This window comes from Uranotaenia lowii, chromosome 2 (genome assembly GCF_029784155.1).
Source record: "Uranotaenia lowii strain MFRU-FL chromosome 2, ASM2978415v1, whole genome shotgun sequence".
Classification (NCBI taxonomy): Eukaryota; Metazoa; Arthropoda; class Insecta; order Diptera; family Culicidae; genus Uranotaenia; species Uranotaenia lowii.
In genome coordinates, this window is record NC_073692.1 from 373,995,014 (window position 1) to 374,013,437 (window position 18,424).

The 18,424-nt window shown below is 40.9% G+C and overlaps 2 protein-coding genes across 5 annotated transcripts in view; one reads left to right on the forward strand and one right to left on the reverse strand.

Moving 5' to 3' along the window:
- Positions 1–12,674, forward strand: part of LOC129745612 (cyclin-dependent kinase 12) — a 37,195-nt gene extending 24,521 nt beyond the window's left edge. Inside the window, exons 2-9 of one of the 2 annotated variants that reach the window (XM_055738794.1) lie at positions 5,955–6,649; positions 7,166–7,577; positions 8,069–8,401; positions 8,469–8,619; positions 8,683–10,012; positions 10,243–10,631; positions 10,697–11,170; positions 11,247–12,674. In XM_055738794.1, the coding sequence (XP_055594769.1) occupies positions 6,425–6,649; positions 7,166–7,577; positions 8,069–8,401; positions 8,469–8,619; positions 8,683–10,012; positions 10,243–10,631; positions 10,697–11,170; positions 11,247–11,463 (3,531 nt within the window). In that variant the 5' untranslated portion in view covers positions 5,955–6,424 and the 3' untranslated portion in view covers positions 11,464–12,674. Of the gene's footprint in view, positions 1–5,954; positions 7,578–8,068; positions 8,402–8,468; positions 8,620–8,682; positions 10,013–10,242; positions 10,632–10,696; positions 11,171–11,246 lie in introns of both variants that reach the window. The other variant, XM_055738793.1, reaches the window with a different exon arrangement.
- Positions 12,675–13,626: 952 nt separating this feature from the next.
- Positions 13,627–18,424, reverse strand: part of LOC129745620 (neuronal membrane glycoprotein M6-a) — a 35,411-nt gene continuing 30,613 nt past the window's right edge. For all 3 annotated transcript variants that reach the window (XM_055738807.1, XM_055738808.1, XM_055738809.1), the window contains 3 exons: positions 16,340–16,499; positions 15,957–16,267; positions 13,627–15,888 (listed from right to left, as the gene is read on the reverse strand). In XM_055738807.1, the coding sequence (XP_055594782.1) occupies positions 15,611–15,888; positions 15,957–16,267; positions 16,340–16,499 (749 nt within the window). In that variant the 3' untranslated portion in view covers positions 13,627–15,610. The remainder of the gene's footprint in view (positions 15,889–15,956; positions 16,268–16,339; positions 16,500–18,424) is intronic.

Genomic DNA, 18,424 nt, shown 5'->3' on the forward strand with positions numbered 1-18,424 from the left:
AAAGCTAACCTGTGAATCTTATGCAACCTTTTTGAACTTCCGAAGAACTTCTCTATGTTTAACTGCTGATAAATACTAGAGGACTTCCCGTGCGCGGCGATAGAAACATTCAAAAATCAAGTGTACCAACAACAAAATTGCCATTTTTTCCGCAGCAGAACCTTCAAACTGTTCACTTTTTTCACAATTGATTCATTTTACAGCCACAAATAACTTACGGTTCAATTTTTTTGCCAAGCTGCTCTAATTCAACACAAAAAACTGAATTACAAAAAGGGACCCGCATAGCTCACTTGCTAAGGCAACAGACGAAATGGCATCCGGCAAAAACGATGTTTGTTTTTATTTTTTCCTGACCTCAAAAAGCAGAATAAATTTATTTCTAGTATGGCAAGTGAAAGATACTTAGCGTAGGTATCAGAAAATGCGGAACATAGAAATTTTCGTTGTTGATTTCCGGAGAAAATAATAATTAAAGTTGAAAGTGCGCGGCTATTGGTGCTTTCACGGTATATTCTATGAAAATAATAATAAAGTTAACGAAAAAAAAACAAAATTTGAATTTAGAAAATCGGTCTATTGGTAAACGAGATACAACAATGCAAAGCCAAAATTGGGTATCTTTTAAGAAGTAGGAATTCATTCTACCGGAAGTCCCGGTATAGCGGCCAAAACATCCTTTGATCATCAGAAATTTATACATCCATGAAAAGATTTATTCTTGACAATTTCAAATATAATAAAATCAGCGCAATATTCTAAACCTGTCAAAAGTTATGAGCATTCTAAAAAGAGCTCTTTTTCGGGACATTTTTCATTCGGAATCAGCTACTGGTATTCTGGTAAAATATTTCTACTTAATTTTTTAATATTGAAAGAATGAATTATCTGTACAATGAATTAAAATTCATCGAACTCGGTCAATATTTGCGGCCAGGGGAACATTCGCAAACTCTCGGGTCATATGGACCCGAACAGCCTAATTACGGTTTTTTTTTTTTAAGGAGCACTTCTGGTGGTTACAGGAAGTTGCCTGGTACTACAGATTCTGTATTTTGTAATTCCCCAGGGAGGTTTTCAAAATCAAATTTTTGCGATTTTTTTTTCGAAGAGTTATGATGATTTGAATGTGCGCTTCGACTTTGGAAGGTTAACTTTTTGACTCGGGACAGGGCACCATTGATCGGGGCACGATGAGCATTTTCTGCCGTAGAATCTAGCAGCGAATTCAACTTGATCAAGTCAACTGAATTATAAAGCTACAGCTTGACACGCAAAATTTGGAAAAAATAGACCCCCTCTCCCCCCCTTGTCACATATTGTCACAACTTCCGTCACCCCTCCTTTTTGTATTACGTCATTCCCAGTGGATTCCAGTCAAGCGTCTGTCTGCAAATCTCGTTTTCATCTCTTGGCAGCGTTTGCCCAATCCATCTCCACTTGTTACGTTCTCGAATCTCGATTTCTAGCGCCTTTTGATGACACCTGCGATTTAGTTTCACGTTTGAGACCCAGTTGCCAGGCAACCAAGCGCGGATGATGTTCCGCAAGCAGCGATTAACGAATACTTGCAGTTTTCGCGTCGTCGCCGCAGCTGTGCACCAAGTTTCGCTTCCGTACAACAATACGGATTTGACGTTTGAGTTGAAGTGCCAGATGTTTCGGAAATTTGCAAACGCAAGTCGGGCTTTTGTGATTCAGGATCCGGGATCTGATCTGCATCCTCACGGAATTGGATAATTCCGAACGGCAGATCCTTTTGCGCGGTGCCCATAAACCTATTAAAGGCCTTGATCTTGGGGACAAGAAACAGACGACGCGATTTACAAAGAGAGTAATGTTTTATTACGTCTTACTTCTGTTTGCGACTGAACTGTTAGGAGAAAATAACAAGTTGTGATACCACAGTAACGAGGCGATTGCTACTATTAGAGAATTCGTTTTCAAGTGGTGGTGCACCGGTGCACTACCGGTAGTGCACTTTTTATCGTTTTCATGCTCGTTTTCACGATAAGTAGTGCACTGGTAGTGCACCATAAAGTGGACGGTGGAACACTCTGAAAATATTTGGTGTTGCTTGCGCTCTCACCAATACTATCATGAATTTTGAAAACACGTGCTTCCCGATGTAAACAAATATCAGCTGGTTGGTTTATTTCTATACCGCAAAAATTGCGTTCGAGATGTTTTTTTCTCTTTTTATCCCGAAGAACGGAAACTTGTTCCGGATTCAATACCAGTGTCGTTTCCAACAGAGGCAGAGAATTTCACCTGGATGGCACGTTCCAAAGCAAACAACGCTCCCAAGAAGAAATGTGTCCAGAAGGCTTGCTGCAATCGGTTCCAGGCGATGCCGAAAAAGAGCAGCAAATCAGAGTGCAAAAAGGCCAACCCAAAGATCTGGTGGAATCGCCCAAACCGAAAAGTATTTTTGTTCGGGAGGGTTCTATAAGTTGGTCTTCACAGCAAGAAGCGTTCAGCTGCATCGAAGCTACTCTACTAGCAGCAAGCTTCGAGCTGTGCCTTAGAGTGACGATGCTCGGTTGCGCCAATTCCCGGATTCCCACCCGTTGCCCTCCAAAAACGGTAGTTCGATACTACACCCGCACCCAAGATTTTTTTTTTTGTAATCTTAAATGGAAATAGGTACTCGAACGAAGGATTTGCGAGAAATAAACGTTCAAAATACCGGAACCTTCAAGCTGGGGTAACTGCAGTCTAGCAGCAGCAAACATAGACCGCCCAGAATCAGCCGGTATTGCAGTTCATCAGAGCCAGAGGCGAATCTACTAAGCAAAATAAATCTGAAATCTTAACAATTCAACATAATACATAAATTCATGCTAAAATTTTCATATTGTTTAAAAGACAATGATCAACTAAAGTAAATTTCATTTCAATTTTCGAAGTAAAACGAAAACAAAATACCAGCTGTAATGGATTTTTGACAGCTTGATGTTTTTTGTTGACACTGCCGATTTCACGCACACCTACAAAGGAGAGTGCAAAACTCGATTCATGCTCGTTTTCAGCGTGGATGGTGCAAAACTTTCGGGTGGTGAAAACGAATACGGTATATGTTAAGCCTAGTCCACACTAGGCAACATGAAGTGCGATTTTTGTTATGAGACGAACTTTGTTGTCTGTTGTTGTTGTTGTTGGAAACCTGAGACGGTCTCAGTGTCTCCCGAAGAAAATGGGAGATGCTGAGACCGTCTCGAGACGAACCGTCTCCTAGTGTGGACTAGGCTTTAACAATTATGTTTCTGGTGCTTTTTCCGGCGGATGATGCTACTAGCCGTATAATGCAACAATCGTAATCAAATCTATGTTTTAAGTTCACCTTGGTACATCTTCGTACCTGAAAATGATCAAGTCCTGTCGGTGAGGCCGCGATTTCACAAAACTCATTATTCATGCATACGTATTGATGCGTTCATCTTTAAAATTTCATACGTAATATACACGCTTTTGAAGATAATTTTGAGGTTCAAAATATCAGAATATTTTTTTTTAAATGATATGAACTTGTTTTTTTACTCATAGTAGTTTAAAACACTATATTCAATGATTTTTAAAATCATAATTTAAGTGCAATTATTGCACTCATCAATAGAAAAAGCCCCTAGATGTAGACTTTTCATGTCTGTATAATAGTTGAAGGCTCTGCTGGAGCTTTCAAATGAGCTGTCAAATCTGGCGAACAATATGCTTCTCTTTCCACCATAGGTGAATTTGGGCTAGGGAGACAAAGAAAGACAAAACCTCAAACTGTTCGATTTTTCGACCGTTATAATGTGTGCAACATTTCATTTATGCAAGCATCAATAAGAAATTTTGTGAAAACGCCTGAGCCGTTGTATCTCTTTCGAATGATATTTACGGCTTATGTTTGATTTGATATCTCATGTTTCTCTAATACTTCCCATCACCTTTGAAAATGCAACTATCGAAATAATCGATCATAAATGGTAAATGAAATAAAAAAATCACCTCGACCAGGAATCGAACACGATTACCTCTCCGACACCTTACCAATAGGCTAAATTCCTCGTGAAAATTTATTCGAGAAAATATGTATTCCCTGAGAAAAGAGGCGTGCCCCGTTCGACCCGGGTGTTCATTATGCCTTTATCTCCCCTATATCAAGAAAATCTGGAAAAAACGATATTCAAAGTATAAAGGTTGAGGTTGAGGTTTTGGTTGAGGTTGAGGTTTGAGGTGAAAAACACACCTCAAACGTAAGTGACTTTTTTAACAAAATAAATCATGATCTTACTCAGCTTGTCGAATGGTCAAACGCCAACTTTTTACCAATCAATCCTTCAAAAACAAAAGCTTTGTTTTTTGGAAGACAACAATCCTCCTATTCTTATCCTCAACTTTTAATGAATGATACTGCTATAAATTTTGTCGACTACGCTGAAAACCTTGGTGTTATTTTCGACCGCGATCTTTCATGGAATCGTCAGGTTAATGCTCAATGCTGCAAGATTTATGGCTCGATTAAAAGACTTAATTTAACAACAAGCCATCTAGATGTTGCTACAAAAATAAGATTGTTTAAGGCCTACGTTTTTCCTTTGTTCATTTATTGCGATTTCATTTACTCGAACGCATCGGAGAGATCGGTTCACAAGTTACGAGTTGCCTTGAACTCATGTGTGCGATATGTCTTCAACTTATCTCGTTTTTCTAGAGTTTCCCACTTACATAAATATCTTATTGGATGTTCTTTTGATAATTTCTATAAGTACCGATCATGCATGATAATGCATAGAATTCTCAACTCTGGAAAGCCACACTATCTGAAATCCTTGCTCATTCCGCTTAGAAATTCACGCACTAGAAATATCTTAATTCCATCACATAGTTCATCATATTATGGTAGATCATATTTCGTTCGGGGTATTGTTAATTGGAACAATCTTCCAACTAACTTAAAACTTCTTCAGAGGAAATCAGAGTTTAAGAGAGGGCTACTAGAGGAACACATGGAGTAAAACGACACAGATAGAGTTAGAAGCAAATAAGGAACGATTAGTGTTTAAGTAATTCACATCAGGAAGACAACCACATTGTAACAATTTAAAAGATACTGTAATCTTACGTTACATAAATAAAAACATAATAATAATAATAATAATAAAAGTGATACTTGTCAGTCCTGTACGATCTACAGTGAAAGATACACGGATACAGCTAAGATGTTTTACTGAAACAATAAGGTTTTTAATGATTGTAGAGCTTTTTCAACATTTCTTTTGAATATTTTATAAATTATTCAAAATTATTTGAAAAATTTGACAAGTCTGTGTAATTGTATAAATTTGAAGAATAAATATTCGGCCTATTCGCCCGAATACTTAGCTCAACTATTCGGTGAATCGAATATTTGGACGGTTTTGGACGTCATTCGACGTCGAATACCGTAGGCGCACTCCACTTTCATCGTACATGAGATCCAACCAATGTTGGATTATCTGGAAAAATATTTTGTATTAGTCTTTTCATGTTTGGTCGATTTATTAGTTTGTTGAATTGTGCATGTTTCCCAATGTACGTCCATCTTTAAATGCTTTTTATTTTTGTTCTATTTATTGAACAAGGACCATATTGTAATCGCGAATCTTGTAATTGGTTTTCCATGTATTAACTTTCAACTAAAATTTGTAAATTGCTAGCACGAAATGGTTATGGTTATTTAATTTTCCTTAAGTATAAATTTTTCTTTGTGGTTCATCAAAGCTTGAGTTGCAACCCAACAACCCAAATACAATACTTACCTAACATCATTAAATGTACCTTTCACCACCGGATACCTGGTTCACCGTCATTCAGTTTTTGCATCCACTACTACAGTAAGCATCTAGAGACAGGTTCAACTATTTTTCTGGCCAAAAATTTTATAGACCTGTGTCTTGTTTTCTTGTTTATTCTTCTCTGAATTGCAGAGCAATGTCCTGTGGCTAACCGACCAATCAACTGCATACAACAGCCGGGAACCAGATGCGACCACTGAAGTCGCTAGTGAATTAAAAAACCGATACCAAAATCTGTCGGAATAACAGAAAAAACGCTACAAGCTAACAAAGAGTTAGTTTGAGAATTGATAACACGAAGTGAACATCATCCCCTATATGCGAAGCATAGAAGGAGTTTACTGATATCAAATATTCAGTAACAGTTGTTTACACGGGCTGTTGAATTAATATCAGCCAACATAATCCAACAAAGTGTGTAATGTAATTACCAAAGTAGTTTAGCGAGAGTGTAGAATTGAGTGTGGGTTCAACGTTGAACATTTAGTTACTGCCTCTAAAAGTAGCCAACTGTAGAAAGAAGGGTGGCAGTGATAGTGTGAACCTTAGAACTAGTCTTCTTATTTGAATTGTGGTAGTAGCAGCATCAGGTCACGGTGCAAATGGATCGAGAAAGGGACGATCGAAGCCCCAAACGCTCAAAGCACTCCAAAAAGCGTTCCAAGAAGAGTAAGAAATCGAAGAAACGGCGACACGCTTCCAGCGACGAGGAACAGCAGCAACAGTCTTCTTCAGATGAGCGACATAGTCATCGCAGGAACACCGAGAGTAGCCGGGGATCGACGGGAAATGGCAGCTCTAGTAAGCTAGCAGTCGAATATTCCGATGTAAGTTCGGACGAATTTTCCGCACCAGAGGCGGGTGAGATTGAAACCGATGGCAGTGTGTCACCCCCCTTCGCCGGAACTGCCTCTCGCACTGAATCCAGCAGTAATTTTAGTAAAACTGCAGACGTTTCCGCAAATACGACCGTAAAATTGTACAGTAAAAATCCAACTCAGTTAGTTCAGCATGATAGTATGAGAGGAGGAGATCTCTCTTCCTTGCATTCAATTTCGACACCGACTGTGACTTCGAGTACTCCGACGCAGGCGGTGGCAGCGGGGATGACCCCGGAAATCCCTGGTGCAACCGTTAGTAGTAGCACAAGTAGCGCCACGCATCCCTCTTTGGCCGAGATTATTTCGCATGGCGGCACTCCAACGGGCTCCGTTACCTTGACAGACAGTGGGCGAAGGGTCAGCATCACTGCCACGTCGCCAATCAGCCAATCGTCACATTCGCATTCTTCCCGATCGAAACGTAAAAATTCTATATCATCCGATACTTCATCTATGCCACAGGCTTCGAAGCATCATCATCATCATCACACGCGCTATCTAGAACCGCCCGCGTCTCCGACCGAAGAACCAGAGCCGGACGGCGAAATGATGCTGGAGGAAGAGATGGTCGAAGAGGAGGAGGAATATGAAATCGTCGAAGAGGAAGAAGAGGAAGAGGAGGAGGAGGAAGAAGAGGTAGGGCGGAAACGGAAGAAAAGCAAGAAAGACAAGAAACACAAGAAAAACAAAAAGTCCAAAAAGCGGAAAAAGAAACGGGCCCGTTCGATTTCGAGCGTGGAAACCATTTCCGAGAGCGAAGACTCACTACTCGGTTGCATGGAATCGTTGACCCCTCCGCTGAAGAGTTCGCCCGAGTACCAGAAGACGTACACTCCGGTGCGCAATGAAGAAAGCCTCACGCCTCGATCACCTGGTGAGTGTTTATTAGATGGAAAATAGTTCAGTAGCTTTTTGATTTGCATAATATTATTATTAAACAATATTATTGTTGCACAAGGATTCTTTGTATAATGTTAGTTGGGAAAATCCTTCAAGGTATTTTTCCCGGGATTTTAAGCCCAAAGGGTTTTTTTTTATCCCAAATCCTTCAAAGGACATTTTCAATGTCCAAATGTGCAACTAATTTTGAGATGATTCAAATGTTATTTGATTCCCAAATTTATCAAAATACGTAAGGAGTAGATTAAGATCATTTTTTTTGCACCGCATACCAAATCAAAAGATGTAATGAGTTACTAGGGAAACTTTTTTTTGCGCTCACGTTAATCATTGGAAGTGCCAAACCAGTTGCAAAAAATAGTGGAAAGAGTCTCTGTGAAACGTTTTTGTTAAATCGTTATTCATAAATGTTTTCAATGTATGAAAAAGTGGAACATTCGGTTGACGATTTATCTTCATCTCCAGGTACCCCTCCAATGCGACCATCGAGTCGTCTAGTAAACAGTCCATTTGCAGACGTAGGTCGCAGTCGCGGTAGTCCACATCAAGGTAGCGGAAGCAGTCGGCAAAGCGGTCCCCCCTCACGAAAGTTGTATCAAACGACATCCTCGCCCCACACGCCCCCGGTGATGCATCATCCGAAAAGGATGACTGGTGGCCCAATGGTACCGGAAAGTCCCATTGCAATCAACGATAGTCCTCCATCAAGGAGCGGAGGAGTTCGGTACAGAAGGAGTCCGTCGTCTAATGCTAGGCACGGTTCTAGCCGAGGGGAACCACGCAAAAGTCTCAGTCCGAGTAAGTTGGAGCTGTATGTTTGCTTATGGTTTTGATTTTTTTGACGTAACTTTTTTGTGTTCTATAGATGGACGACACAAGCCTTATTCTCCGCCTCCAGCGAAACGTCGAAGGGGAGACGAGAAGGATTACTACCGGAAGGACTCAAAACGGTACGGAAGTAGTAGACGAGAGGCTCCTTGGGACCAACACGACCGGAGAGGAGAGCCCGCTAGAAGGTGAGAAATGACATTGATCAGTAAGTTCAAGATCAAGATAGTTATTTTTATCCTTATTTATAGGAGTCCAAGTCCAGTTAGCAGTAGTCATCGACGAAGGAGATCGCCCTCTGCACCGAAATCACGATCTCGCAAAAATTACTACAGTCCATCGCCTGATCGCGGCAGGAGTCGAGCACGATCCCGGCATCGATCACGAAGTCCCAGGAAAACATCGGCTACTAGTCGACGCTACTCGAGTGAGAGCCGATCTCGTTCCCCCGGACCAGATGTAACGAAGAAGTTTGACATCAAACAGAAAATTACCGATACCAGCTTCTTCGCGGAGCTGATCAAGGACAAACACAAACGACAAAAGACGCTCAAAGAGATTCTGGCAAAGAAAGAATCATCGACAGATATAACGGTGGTCAGTGAGAATAGCATGTCCAACGATTGTTTAGTGACCAATTCGGATGGCAATGCTAGCAATTCGAATGGAATGCGGGGAGGAGACGTTACGGTGGGTGACATTCCGATGCCAGATCAATCGGATGGTTCCTCGCGGATACCGGTGATCTCGAGGGACACAGTCGATACGGTGGGCACCACGACACTAGGCGAAGGAATCAGCCACGACTCACGAATACCTGTGATATTGAATAGTAAAAGCAGCGATAGTCTCAATCCAAGTGCCAGTAAACCGAGCAGCGTGTCGACAACGACATTAGCCGGGGAACCAAAATTATCAACAGCAGTACTCAACAAGCCAAAAAGTCTTACGAATCTTCCGATGCCTCCTGGTGTAAACCTGGCGGACGTCGTGGGTGCCCAAACTCCCAGTCCTCCAAGGCAAATTAGCCCGGTGGCTGGTGCCCACATGAAAGTCATGCAAATCCCAACGCTCACTACCACAGGGGCTATCACAACGCCAAGTGTCAATAGCTCCAACAGTCATCATCATGGTCATCACGGCCATCACACTAGCAGCCATCACCATGGCAGTGGTCACAAAAGCAAACGCAATAGTGGAGGAGCTGGTGATCGGAAAAGTGCTTCCGCTAGTAGTAGTAGTAGTTCGTCGGCAATTCCCACATCCGGTAAGAAGGGTCTGTTGAATCTGCCGATGCCTCCAATGGTACCTGGTTCGGAAGATCTGAGCGGTGACGAGGACATTGGATCGCCGCCATCGGTGTCGAGCACCCCGGACAAACGGGGCAGCAGCAAATACGGCAGCGGCCGAAAGTCGGACAGTGACAACAAAAAACCCAAAGGTCGTCCGCGGATATTGAACAGGCGACATTCGCGGAATATGCTCGGTCCTATGTCCGCCTCCGGTGGCAAAGATTGGGGCGAACGTTGTGTGGAAGTTTTCGATATGATCGAACAGATCGGCGAGGGAACCTACGGACAGGTGAGAATCCTTGAAAGAACCGTGCGACATTTTTCAATTCTACCTTCTCCGTGAAGACTTGTTGAAGTTTTAGAAATGGTTGCGAAACACCTTCGATTTTTTTACTTTATAATAGCACTGATTTACTGAAACTTTTTTTTAAACCAGAAGGAAACGAAAAAAAAATGTGTTGTTAACTTTTATGGGTAAAAAACGAAAATGGTTCTACATTGTTAATTTTTCTTTGCCAGGTTTACAAAGCCCGCGATCAGGAAACGAACGAACTGGTCGCCCTCAAGAAGGTCCGGTTGGAACACGAGAAAGAAGGATTCCCCATAACGGCAGTTCGAGAGATAAAAATCCTTCGCCAACTAAACCACAAAAACATCGTGAACCTGCGCGAGATCGTGACCGACAAGCAGGACGCACTTGAGTTCCGCAAGGATAAGGGTTCATTCTACCTGGTGTTCGAGTATATGGATCACGATCTGATGGGTTTGCTCGAATCCGGGATGGTCGATTTCAACGAACAAAACAATGCCAGTATCATGCGGCAACTGATGGACGGTTTGAACTATTGTCACAAGAAAAATTTCCTGCACCGGGACATCAAGTGCTCCAACATTCTTATGAACAACAAGTCAGTTTGGAAATCGACATTTTATCGAAAAAAATGCTAATTCAATATTTTTCCATCAATTCTAGGGGTGAAGTAAAGCTAGCGGATTTCGGTTTGGCACGCCTGTATAATGCAGAAAATCGGGAGCGACCATACACGAATAAGGTCATCACCTTATGGTATAGGCCACCAGAGTTGCTGCTCGGCGAAGAACGTTACGGGCCTGCCATCGACGTTTGGAGTTGCGGTTGCATTCTAGGGGAGCTGTTTCTTAAAAAGCCTTTGTTCCAGGCTAATATGGAACTGGCGCAGCTGGAGATGATCTCCCGATTGTGTGGTACTCCAACGCCAGCAGTTTGGCCTAATGTCATCAAACTTCCCTTGTTCCACACGTTGAAGGCAAAGAAACAGTATCGACGAAAGATTCGGGAAGATTTCGTCTTCCTGCCAACGTCCTGTCTGGATCTGTTGGACAAAATGTTGGAACTGGATCCCGACAAACGAATAACAGCCGAGGGAGCACTGAATTCTGCTTGGCTGAAGAACATTGTACCCGACCAGTAAGTTTTCATTTCGGATTCTTATTAGTAAGTAACCTATTTCCACTGTTTCTAATCAACTGCCAAACTTTTGCAGATTACCACCACCCAAGCTCCCGACCTGGCAGGATTGTCACGAGCTGTGGAGCAAGAAGCGAAGACGGCAGCTGCGCGAACAGCAAGAATCGGCCGCCAACATGCCACCCGGTAAACCCGTACTGAATCTGTTGAAGCCCTCCACAGCCGTGGGTGGGGCTGGTCCTCCACCGAAACCACCCGGTGGTGGCCCAGGCGGCGGCATGGAGCTTGGTTAGACTTTTAGAAGTGATGCAGCAGCAATCAAGGTTTACTGCGAAAGACTACAAAAACAAGTGCCCTCCTCCTGCTGATATAGAAGACTTATCTCTCGTGTTGGTCCAACAGAGGAAAACACAAAGAAGACACTTGTTAGTCAGTGAGTCAGGGAGGCTTTAGGTTTTGGTCCAACATAAGTCAAGTGCCGCTTTATGATCGTCATGCGTATGCAATTGGAAAAAGAGGAAGATGTAAAGAACTAGGATTATCGTATGTATATTCTTTCGGTGAGGGCGATTGTGAGCGTGAGCGTGAGTATTCTACGAATATGCAAAGCATATGGGGAGCTGGTTCTTCCCCAGCCCCCGCCCAGAAATAATCTCTTTCTGGATTTTGTCTATGATCAAAGCACTTTCTAGTTTCCTCCGATACAGCGAAAACTGAAGGAAAAATTATACAAAGGCTATCAATTGAGCTGAGTTTTTTTTCTAGTTTTTTATTACCTAAAATGCAGAAGGAAGAATGAAACAAATATAGAAGAAATAGTGTATAGAAAAATAAAGTTAGTAGAGATTCTGTACTAAATATAAGTATATATTAAAAAATAATTCAGCTTGCATGCAACACGCAAAACACTGAAATACCCGTTGTGTGCACCTTGACAGCTGATACTTGTACAGTTATTTCAAACGACAAAAGGATCCTAGGTGTGTGGAACCACCTCTGTAAATTTGTTATCAAATGAACGTTAGGCTCTAGGAACAAGGGGAAGGTTTTTACCCTTTCTCACGATTTTGTTTTGTTATCAAGGGAACAATAAAACCGCTAGCCGATTAGTTGAGATGCGAGATAGCGGCAATCATTATGTTTCGGAACTCTTGGTCACCCACCTTATAGTTTTCTTTTTCTGTTTTTTCTGCAATCGTTTGAGATGTTTCTCATCTATTTTTTTCGAATCCGATGCAAAAAAACCCCGAACTACACTAGTATCTCAGAATTTGAGAAACGAAGAGTAGCATAAAATATTCCTCACTTAGCAGGGGGTATCAACTCCGCGCTAGATTTCGTATAATCTGTTAACGATAACAGGGACGGTGCATCACGTTGCGGAGTGAAGTGATGTACCTTCATCGACTACTATCAACTTATTTTTCACTATAGGAGAGAAGGACTAAGAAAAGTGAACAAATACCCTCTGATTTATAAGTAAAGAAAGCAAAAATATAATAAATTTAGTTGTTTTATGGTAAATTTTGAAAGAATTCCACGCGAAAGTTCCACTGATCCACTTGTTCTTCCTTGGTTATGAAAGTGTGATCGAGATGATCTCATCAATCCGATCTTGCGATATGCTGGAGTGGGCCTGAACAAGCAGTGTCACCTGCGGATACTTAGCAGTGTGCAGGCAGAGGCTAATCAACCTGTGTGTTTTTAGCGGTATTGAACCGTATCTTCGAAAGCAGACTGCGTGGTGACGGGGGTCATACACATCTAGGTTTTGCTAGAAGTGCCGTACGCAAGGGAGGCCTTGATTTGGAAGAAAACGTGCTAATTCAGAATCAGTAGGAAGACGATTAGCGTGTGGCGTCTTTCTGATAACAGAAATCGCGTCCGGTAAAAAGGTGAAGTTTGACAAGACACGTTTCGTGACACGCAGATTAATTCAAGAGGCCTTCTCCGTAGTGGACCTTATGAGCACGTAGCGGACCTCCTCCGCCAGTATCCAAAAGTATCGTATCGTATCGACGTATCGTATCGACAATCGGTTTAATGAGCATCATGTACTTCGTGCGAGGGCTAAGTCTCCTCGATCGCAGTTGCTTGTGGAGTCCATAGTAGGCACGACTTCCGCTGATCATTCGCCGCCGGATCTCACGACTGGTGTCATTGTCTGCGTTCACCAGTGAGCCGAGATAGACAAAGTCTTCGACTATCACCAGCTCGTCGCCGTCGATCTTGATCTTGTCATTACTGGACAAGCGGGTTCGTTCGTATTAATCGTGGACGTATTAATCATTAACCCAATCCTTCCTGCTTCGCATTTCAGTTTGCGATAAATCTCTAGATGGTAGATTTCTTCCGTTATGAATCCCCATTTCAATGACGGATGATACCCAAAAACTTCCATAACCAAGCTCAATGTAATTTCTTTCTTTCCATTTCGAAAGGAAAATTCCAACGCATCGTTTTATAATTTTGAACCAATAAGTTCGTCTAAAAGATTGGTTTATTTCTTATATGTCTTTTCTCATTTTGCCTTGTGACTTCCTAACTTATCCTCGAGCAAGTCTCCGTCATATCGAATGACAAAACAATACGAACAATCCTACTCTCCTATTATACTGTTGTGTTAACGCGTACGTTTGTGCTTAATTAGGTATTTGTTGTATTTTGTTTTTCTTTAGATGAGAAAATGTGATGTTTTTAGCCATTTTTTTTGCTAACAAGCCATGATAAGTGTTCACATTTTTATTCTTACTTATCATAATGAACAGGGTTAGAAAGAAACACACGCGGTAGTGATCAATTCTTGGCATAAGGATATAAGGAATGACAGAACTTTCAGTTCCATAGAGTTTAAAAATGTTGGCCTCTCAGCTTGAAGGAAAACGGGGGAAATGTTGGGGATCGGGACACTTAACAGGGTTCAATAAGCATAAGTATTAGTATTCTAGGTTACGAGAAATTACACATCTAACGAACATTGAACGAACGAACGTGTCACCAAATGCGACCATGTAAAAAAGTTTAATATACGTAGTACTTGAATGATTATGTTAGTAGTATAAGTTGTATGGAATGATTTTTTTCGAAGGGTAACGAATACTGATTAATTGAAGGTTGATAGTCCTCATTGTTCTGGTTATGTTAGTGTTATTTCAAAGGACGATAAATGTGATTAAATGAGGGTTGAGGGATGATTAGCGGTTGACGATTGAATGGGTAAAGAAGCGGGTCGGGGATTTAATTTAGTAGTTCACATCTAAGGTTCATGGAATATAATCTAGGGATATATGTATGAATTTCATGATTTGTCAATGGATTGTTAAAATATATAAGTAATGGATATAAAATTTTTCCTTCCTAAAGTACGGATTGTAAGAATCCAGGGAATCTGTTTTCCATTTCTACTATCTACGAGCGGTTTCAACAGACTTGAGTCTAACGAGAAGAATAACTTCTGTGTTTGAGTCGGGTTGGTAAATTTGGATGTTTTTGTCTCTGTTATGGTTTTATAAAAATATTTTTTCGTCCATTTGAACGACCTTGATAGTAGACTTGGTTGTCTAAAAATATAGCATATTTTTAGTAATAGTTTAGTGTTTTTCTCTCTCTGGAATTCTACAGTTATCACATGGAGTCAGAGGTCGGGCTTTTTGCGTTAATGCAAATGGTGAAGCGACGAACATTTCCGTTAAATTAGAACTTACTTTCTATCTTACCAACCAAAGCAGGAAGGTTAAAATTAGATAGAAAATTCTTATAAACGGGAATATTCGTCAAAGTTGTGGGTATTTGCATATGGGTACATATTTGTGATGTTTCTGGTTTTGCGTTTCTGGAAATGTTGAGATATGTGATTGATTTTTGATGATTTGAAGATAGTCTACCGAAAGGTGTAGTTTACACACGACTAAAGTAATGTTCGAGGCCGTAATTTTAGTAGGTGTAATCAGTGATTGCGAAAATGTTGTAGGTATTATTGTCAGCCTTGTGAGTCGTTTACTGATAGCAAAAATCGATCAGTAAGAATTTAATTTGGAGAAGTTGTAATGCAGAGCTTCTCCCAACTTTTCCTTCAAAAATTGTGTGGTTGCATTTAAAGTTGTGCGATGTTGTGGGAACAAGTTTCCAGGAGTACTTATATTGAGCAGGTCGATGAAAATATGAAGCTAAAGTATCAAATTGTTTTACTTATCTGTACGAAAAATGGACGGATCAACATATTCAAGGTGGGACGACATAACTAATTAGAGTTTAGACTTTGACCAAATTCAAAACCTAAATACTAAAAACAAGATCGTTTGAAAATACACATACCAAAATTGAGGCTGTTCCAGTTACTTGGACATAAACTCAAACGTAAGCTGCTCGTAAAGCGCCGCAAGCGACCGGCCACCGTCCGCATCAGGTGCTGTGCTCAATATAAATCCCCTGGGCCGTATCCTAGAACCGATCCTTCGACGCGGCCGTGTACTCCATCTCGGTTAGGTTCTGGATCTCCTGCAGCTCCTGGAACTTTTCGTGATCACGGATGTGGGCGTAGTTGGCGGCCAGGCACATCAGATAGTGCACCAAGCTGAGAATAATCAGCAGGCAGCTGACGGTGGCCAGGATGAACATGATTTCACACTTTTCTACACCGTCCTTACAGAAGGCCTTCACCTTGCTTTGCTCGCAAATGGTCATGTCCTCTTGCTTAACGCCGGCCGGGAACATGAAATCTAAAATTTCAAACGATCCAGTTTAGTTCAAATCATTCGTTTTTCAGAGCAAATAAAACTAAACTTACAAAACTGAGTCAAATCAATACAATTTCTGTGCTGCTGTACGTTTGGATTGGCGCACATGTGCCAGAAAACGGTAAACACAAAGGTCACGATGCCCAGGAAGCTGAAAATCACGATCCACACAATTTTCAGGAAGTACGTTATGCCCATAAACACGGCACAGGAAATGCGGCCACCGACGCGTGATCCCCAGGCCCGGTAAACCTTATACCGCGTGGCCCCAGTAGCCAGAAATCCCACGAAAAGGATCATCAACCCAAGTGCGGCCATCGATGCCCCGATAACAACGAAAATCATCTGAACGGCTTCGATCCTGTGATTAACAGAAATACCATCAACTTCGTTCAAACCTTTTTCAAAAACTCAAAATCAACCAAAAACTCACCACAACAGCCGCAGATGGAAAACCTGATCGAGCATGATGATCGCAAGCGACGTTCCGCGGTACATGGTGCCGCAGAAGATGCCTACCCCGATAAGGCACATGACCGTCGCGATCAGGGTCGCGTACGGTATCCGGGTCATGCATGATTTGCAACAATCTCCTGGTGAATGGGAAGAAAAAAAAGATGTGTAAGCCTTATTGTTCGTTAAAGTCAGTTTTTAAATTATCTGAAAGAATGTGAAAAGAAATGACAGAAAGCCAAGCTTGTGAAAAATGAAACCGTTCGATTTATGGTAAAGTAAAAGAAAAGCTGAGGCATGTTTTAACCAGCACTACCACACATTTTTTTTCTGATTATATCCCAATTTGTTATGAACGTTCTATATATTCTTCAAAGTTATGAGTTGAATTTGGACGACTCACGATTCCCATTATATAAGTAAATAATGTAGAGCATATCAGTTTATAAAATACACCAATAATGAAGCCGGCCAAGTCCATGAAGACTATACTATACATAGATGAATGAGAACGACTGAAAGACCAAAAAATGTATTGAAATTTAACTTTGTTTCATGGAGGTTCGTTTATTCAAGGTATCACAATTTTGAACATTGGGATTCAAAAAGTGCGCAAACTAATTTCAAGGCTGTTAGTTATTTTTACTGCCGCAGTAGTGCAAAAATACCGAAAGTTGAGTTTTTGCCAGTTTAAAGTAACTCTTATTGTATTTATATAGCACAAAGTTAAAGCCGTCCATTTTATTGAAGCATTGCAATAATGGTTTAATTATTTGTGAGTTGGAAAACGATTACGCTTTTTCGAAAACTGGGCACTTTCAAGTTGATTTGTAAATTTTGAACGGCGCAACAGATTGCACTGTTTCAGGCCATTTTTAACTTATTTTTTTTTTGTGATAGCATTAGAAATTTTTCACACTTTGCTAAAGATTTTTTTTCGAGCTTGTATGTCGGTTCTCTGCGATAGAACAAGAAAAAGATTTCAATCACGACAATGAAGTGTCTTCGAGAAAAACGCCAAACGAAATTGCGATTTAGCTTTGATAAAACTTCGATAAAGCAGAGTGAGAGCATATCCGCGAAGATTATTTGTTTTTCTTTTGAGAGAAACATCCAACCAATCTGTGCTCAAGCTCCGATAAAGCAAGCTGGAGAGAGAGAGACTATACTCGGGGAGAGTGCTGAGAAAATGTTTTACCCATGATATGGCTCTCCTGGCATAAAATTAGGATAAAACTGATAAACCATTTATTTTAGGGATGAATCATCCCAGAGGATGACAATCCCGTAAAAAAACCATTTATGTAACTTGCCTACAACTATCAGTTACCCTTCCAGAGATTACAAGAAAACGAAAAGGGACGAAAGTATTCAGAAAATTCATTTTTATTTATTCAACTTTTTTTTTTTAATCTATACAGGGTTACACAATTGAACCCGTCCCGAAATGCAGATGGTTGCTGATCTCTTGTGATAAAGCAAAGTTCTTTTTGTGTTGCGCAAAATATAGTTTTGAACTTTCTTTAAATTTTTTTTTTTTTTGAAAATAAAAATAAAAACGAGGTTAACGACCTAAATTACATTTCAATACTAACCGGATTTCACGAATCTTTCATTATCACATCATGTCGAACTCACTAAAAAATCACGTTAATTATAAATAGTTGATGTTCATTATGCACCGATTCTTATAGGGGCGCATCTACATATTTCTCCCGTAGCATTTACATCAGGCATGTCAAACTGGGGGTTTGCGGGCCGCATGCGGCCCGCGGTCTTGGTCTATGCGGCCCGCTAGCCCCATCTTAAATTGTCACAAAAAAAACACCACTGATTTTTATGTAAAATTTTACTGCAAAAAACTAAAGTTGAATGTAACGTTTTCAACTTAATGCAAATGTTTTTCGATGTTCAAATTTCCTCTCAGAAGAACACGCGTAACATTGTTGCTTTGAACCACAGTTTGAGGTGATTCCGCTTGCGTGTAAGATTGTTTGTAAACATTCATAGCGTAAACAACACAAACAGTATTTTGGTTCTATTATTTTTGGTTTACCGAAGAAAC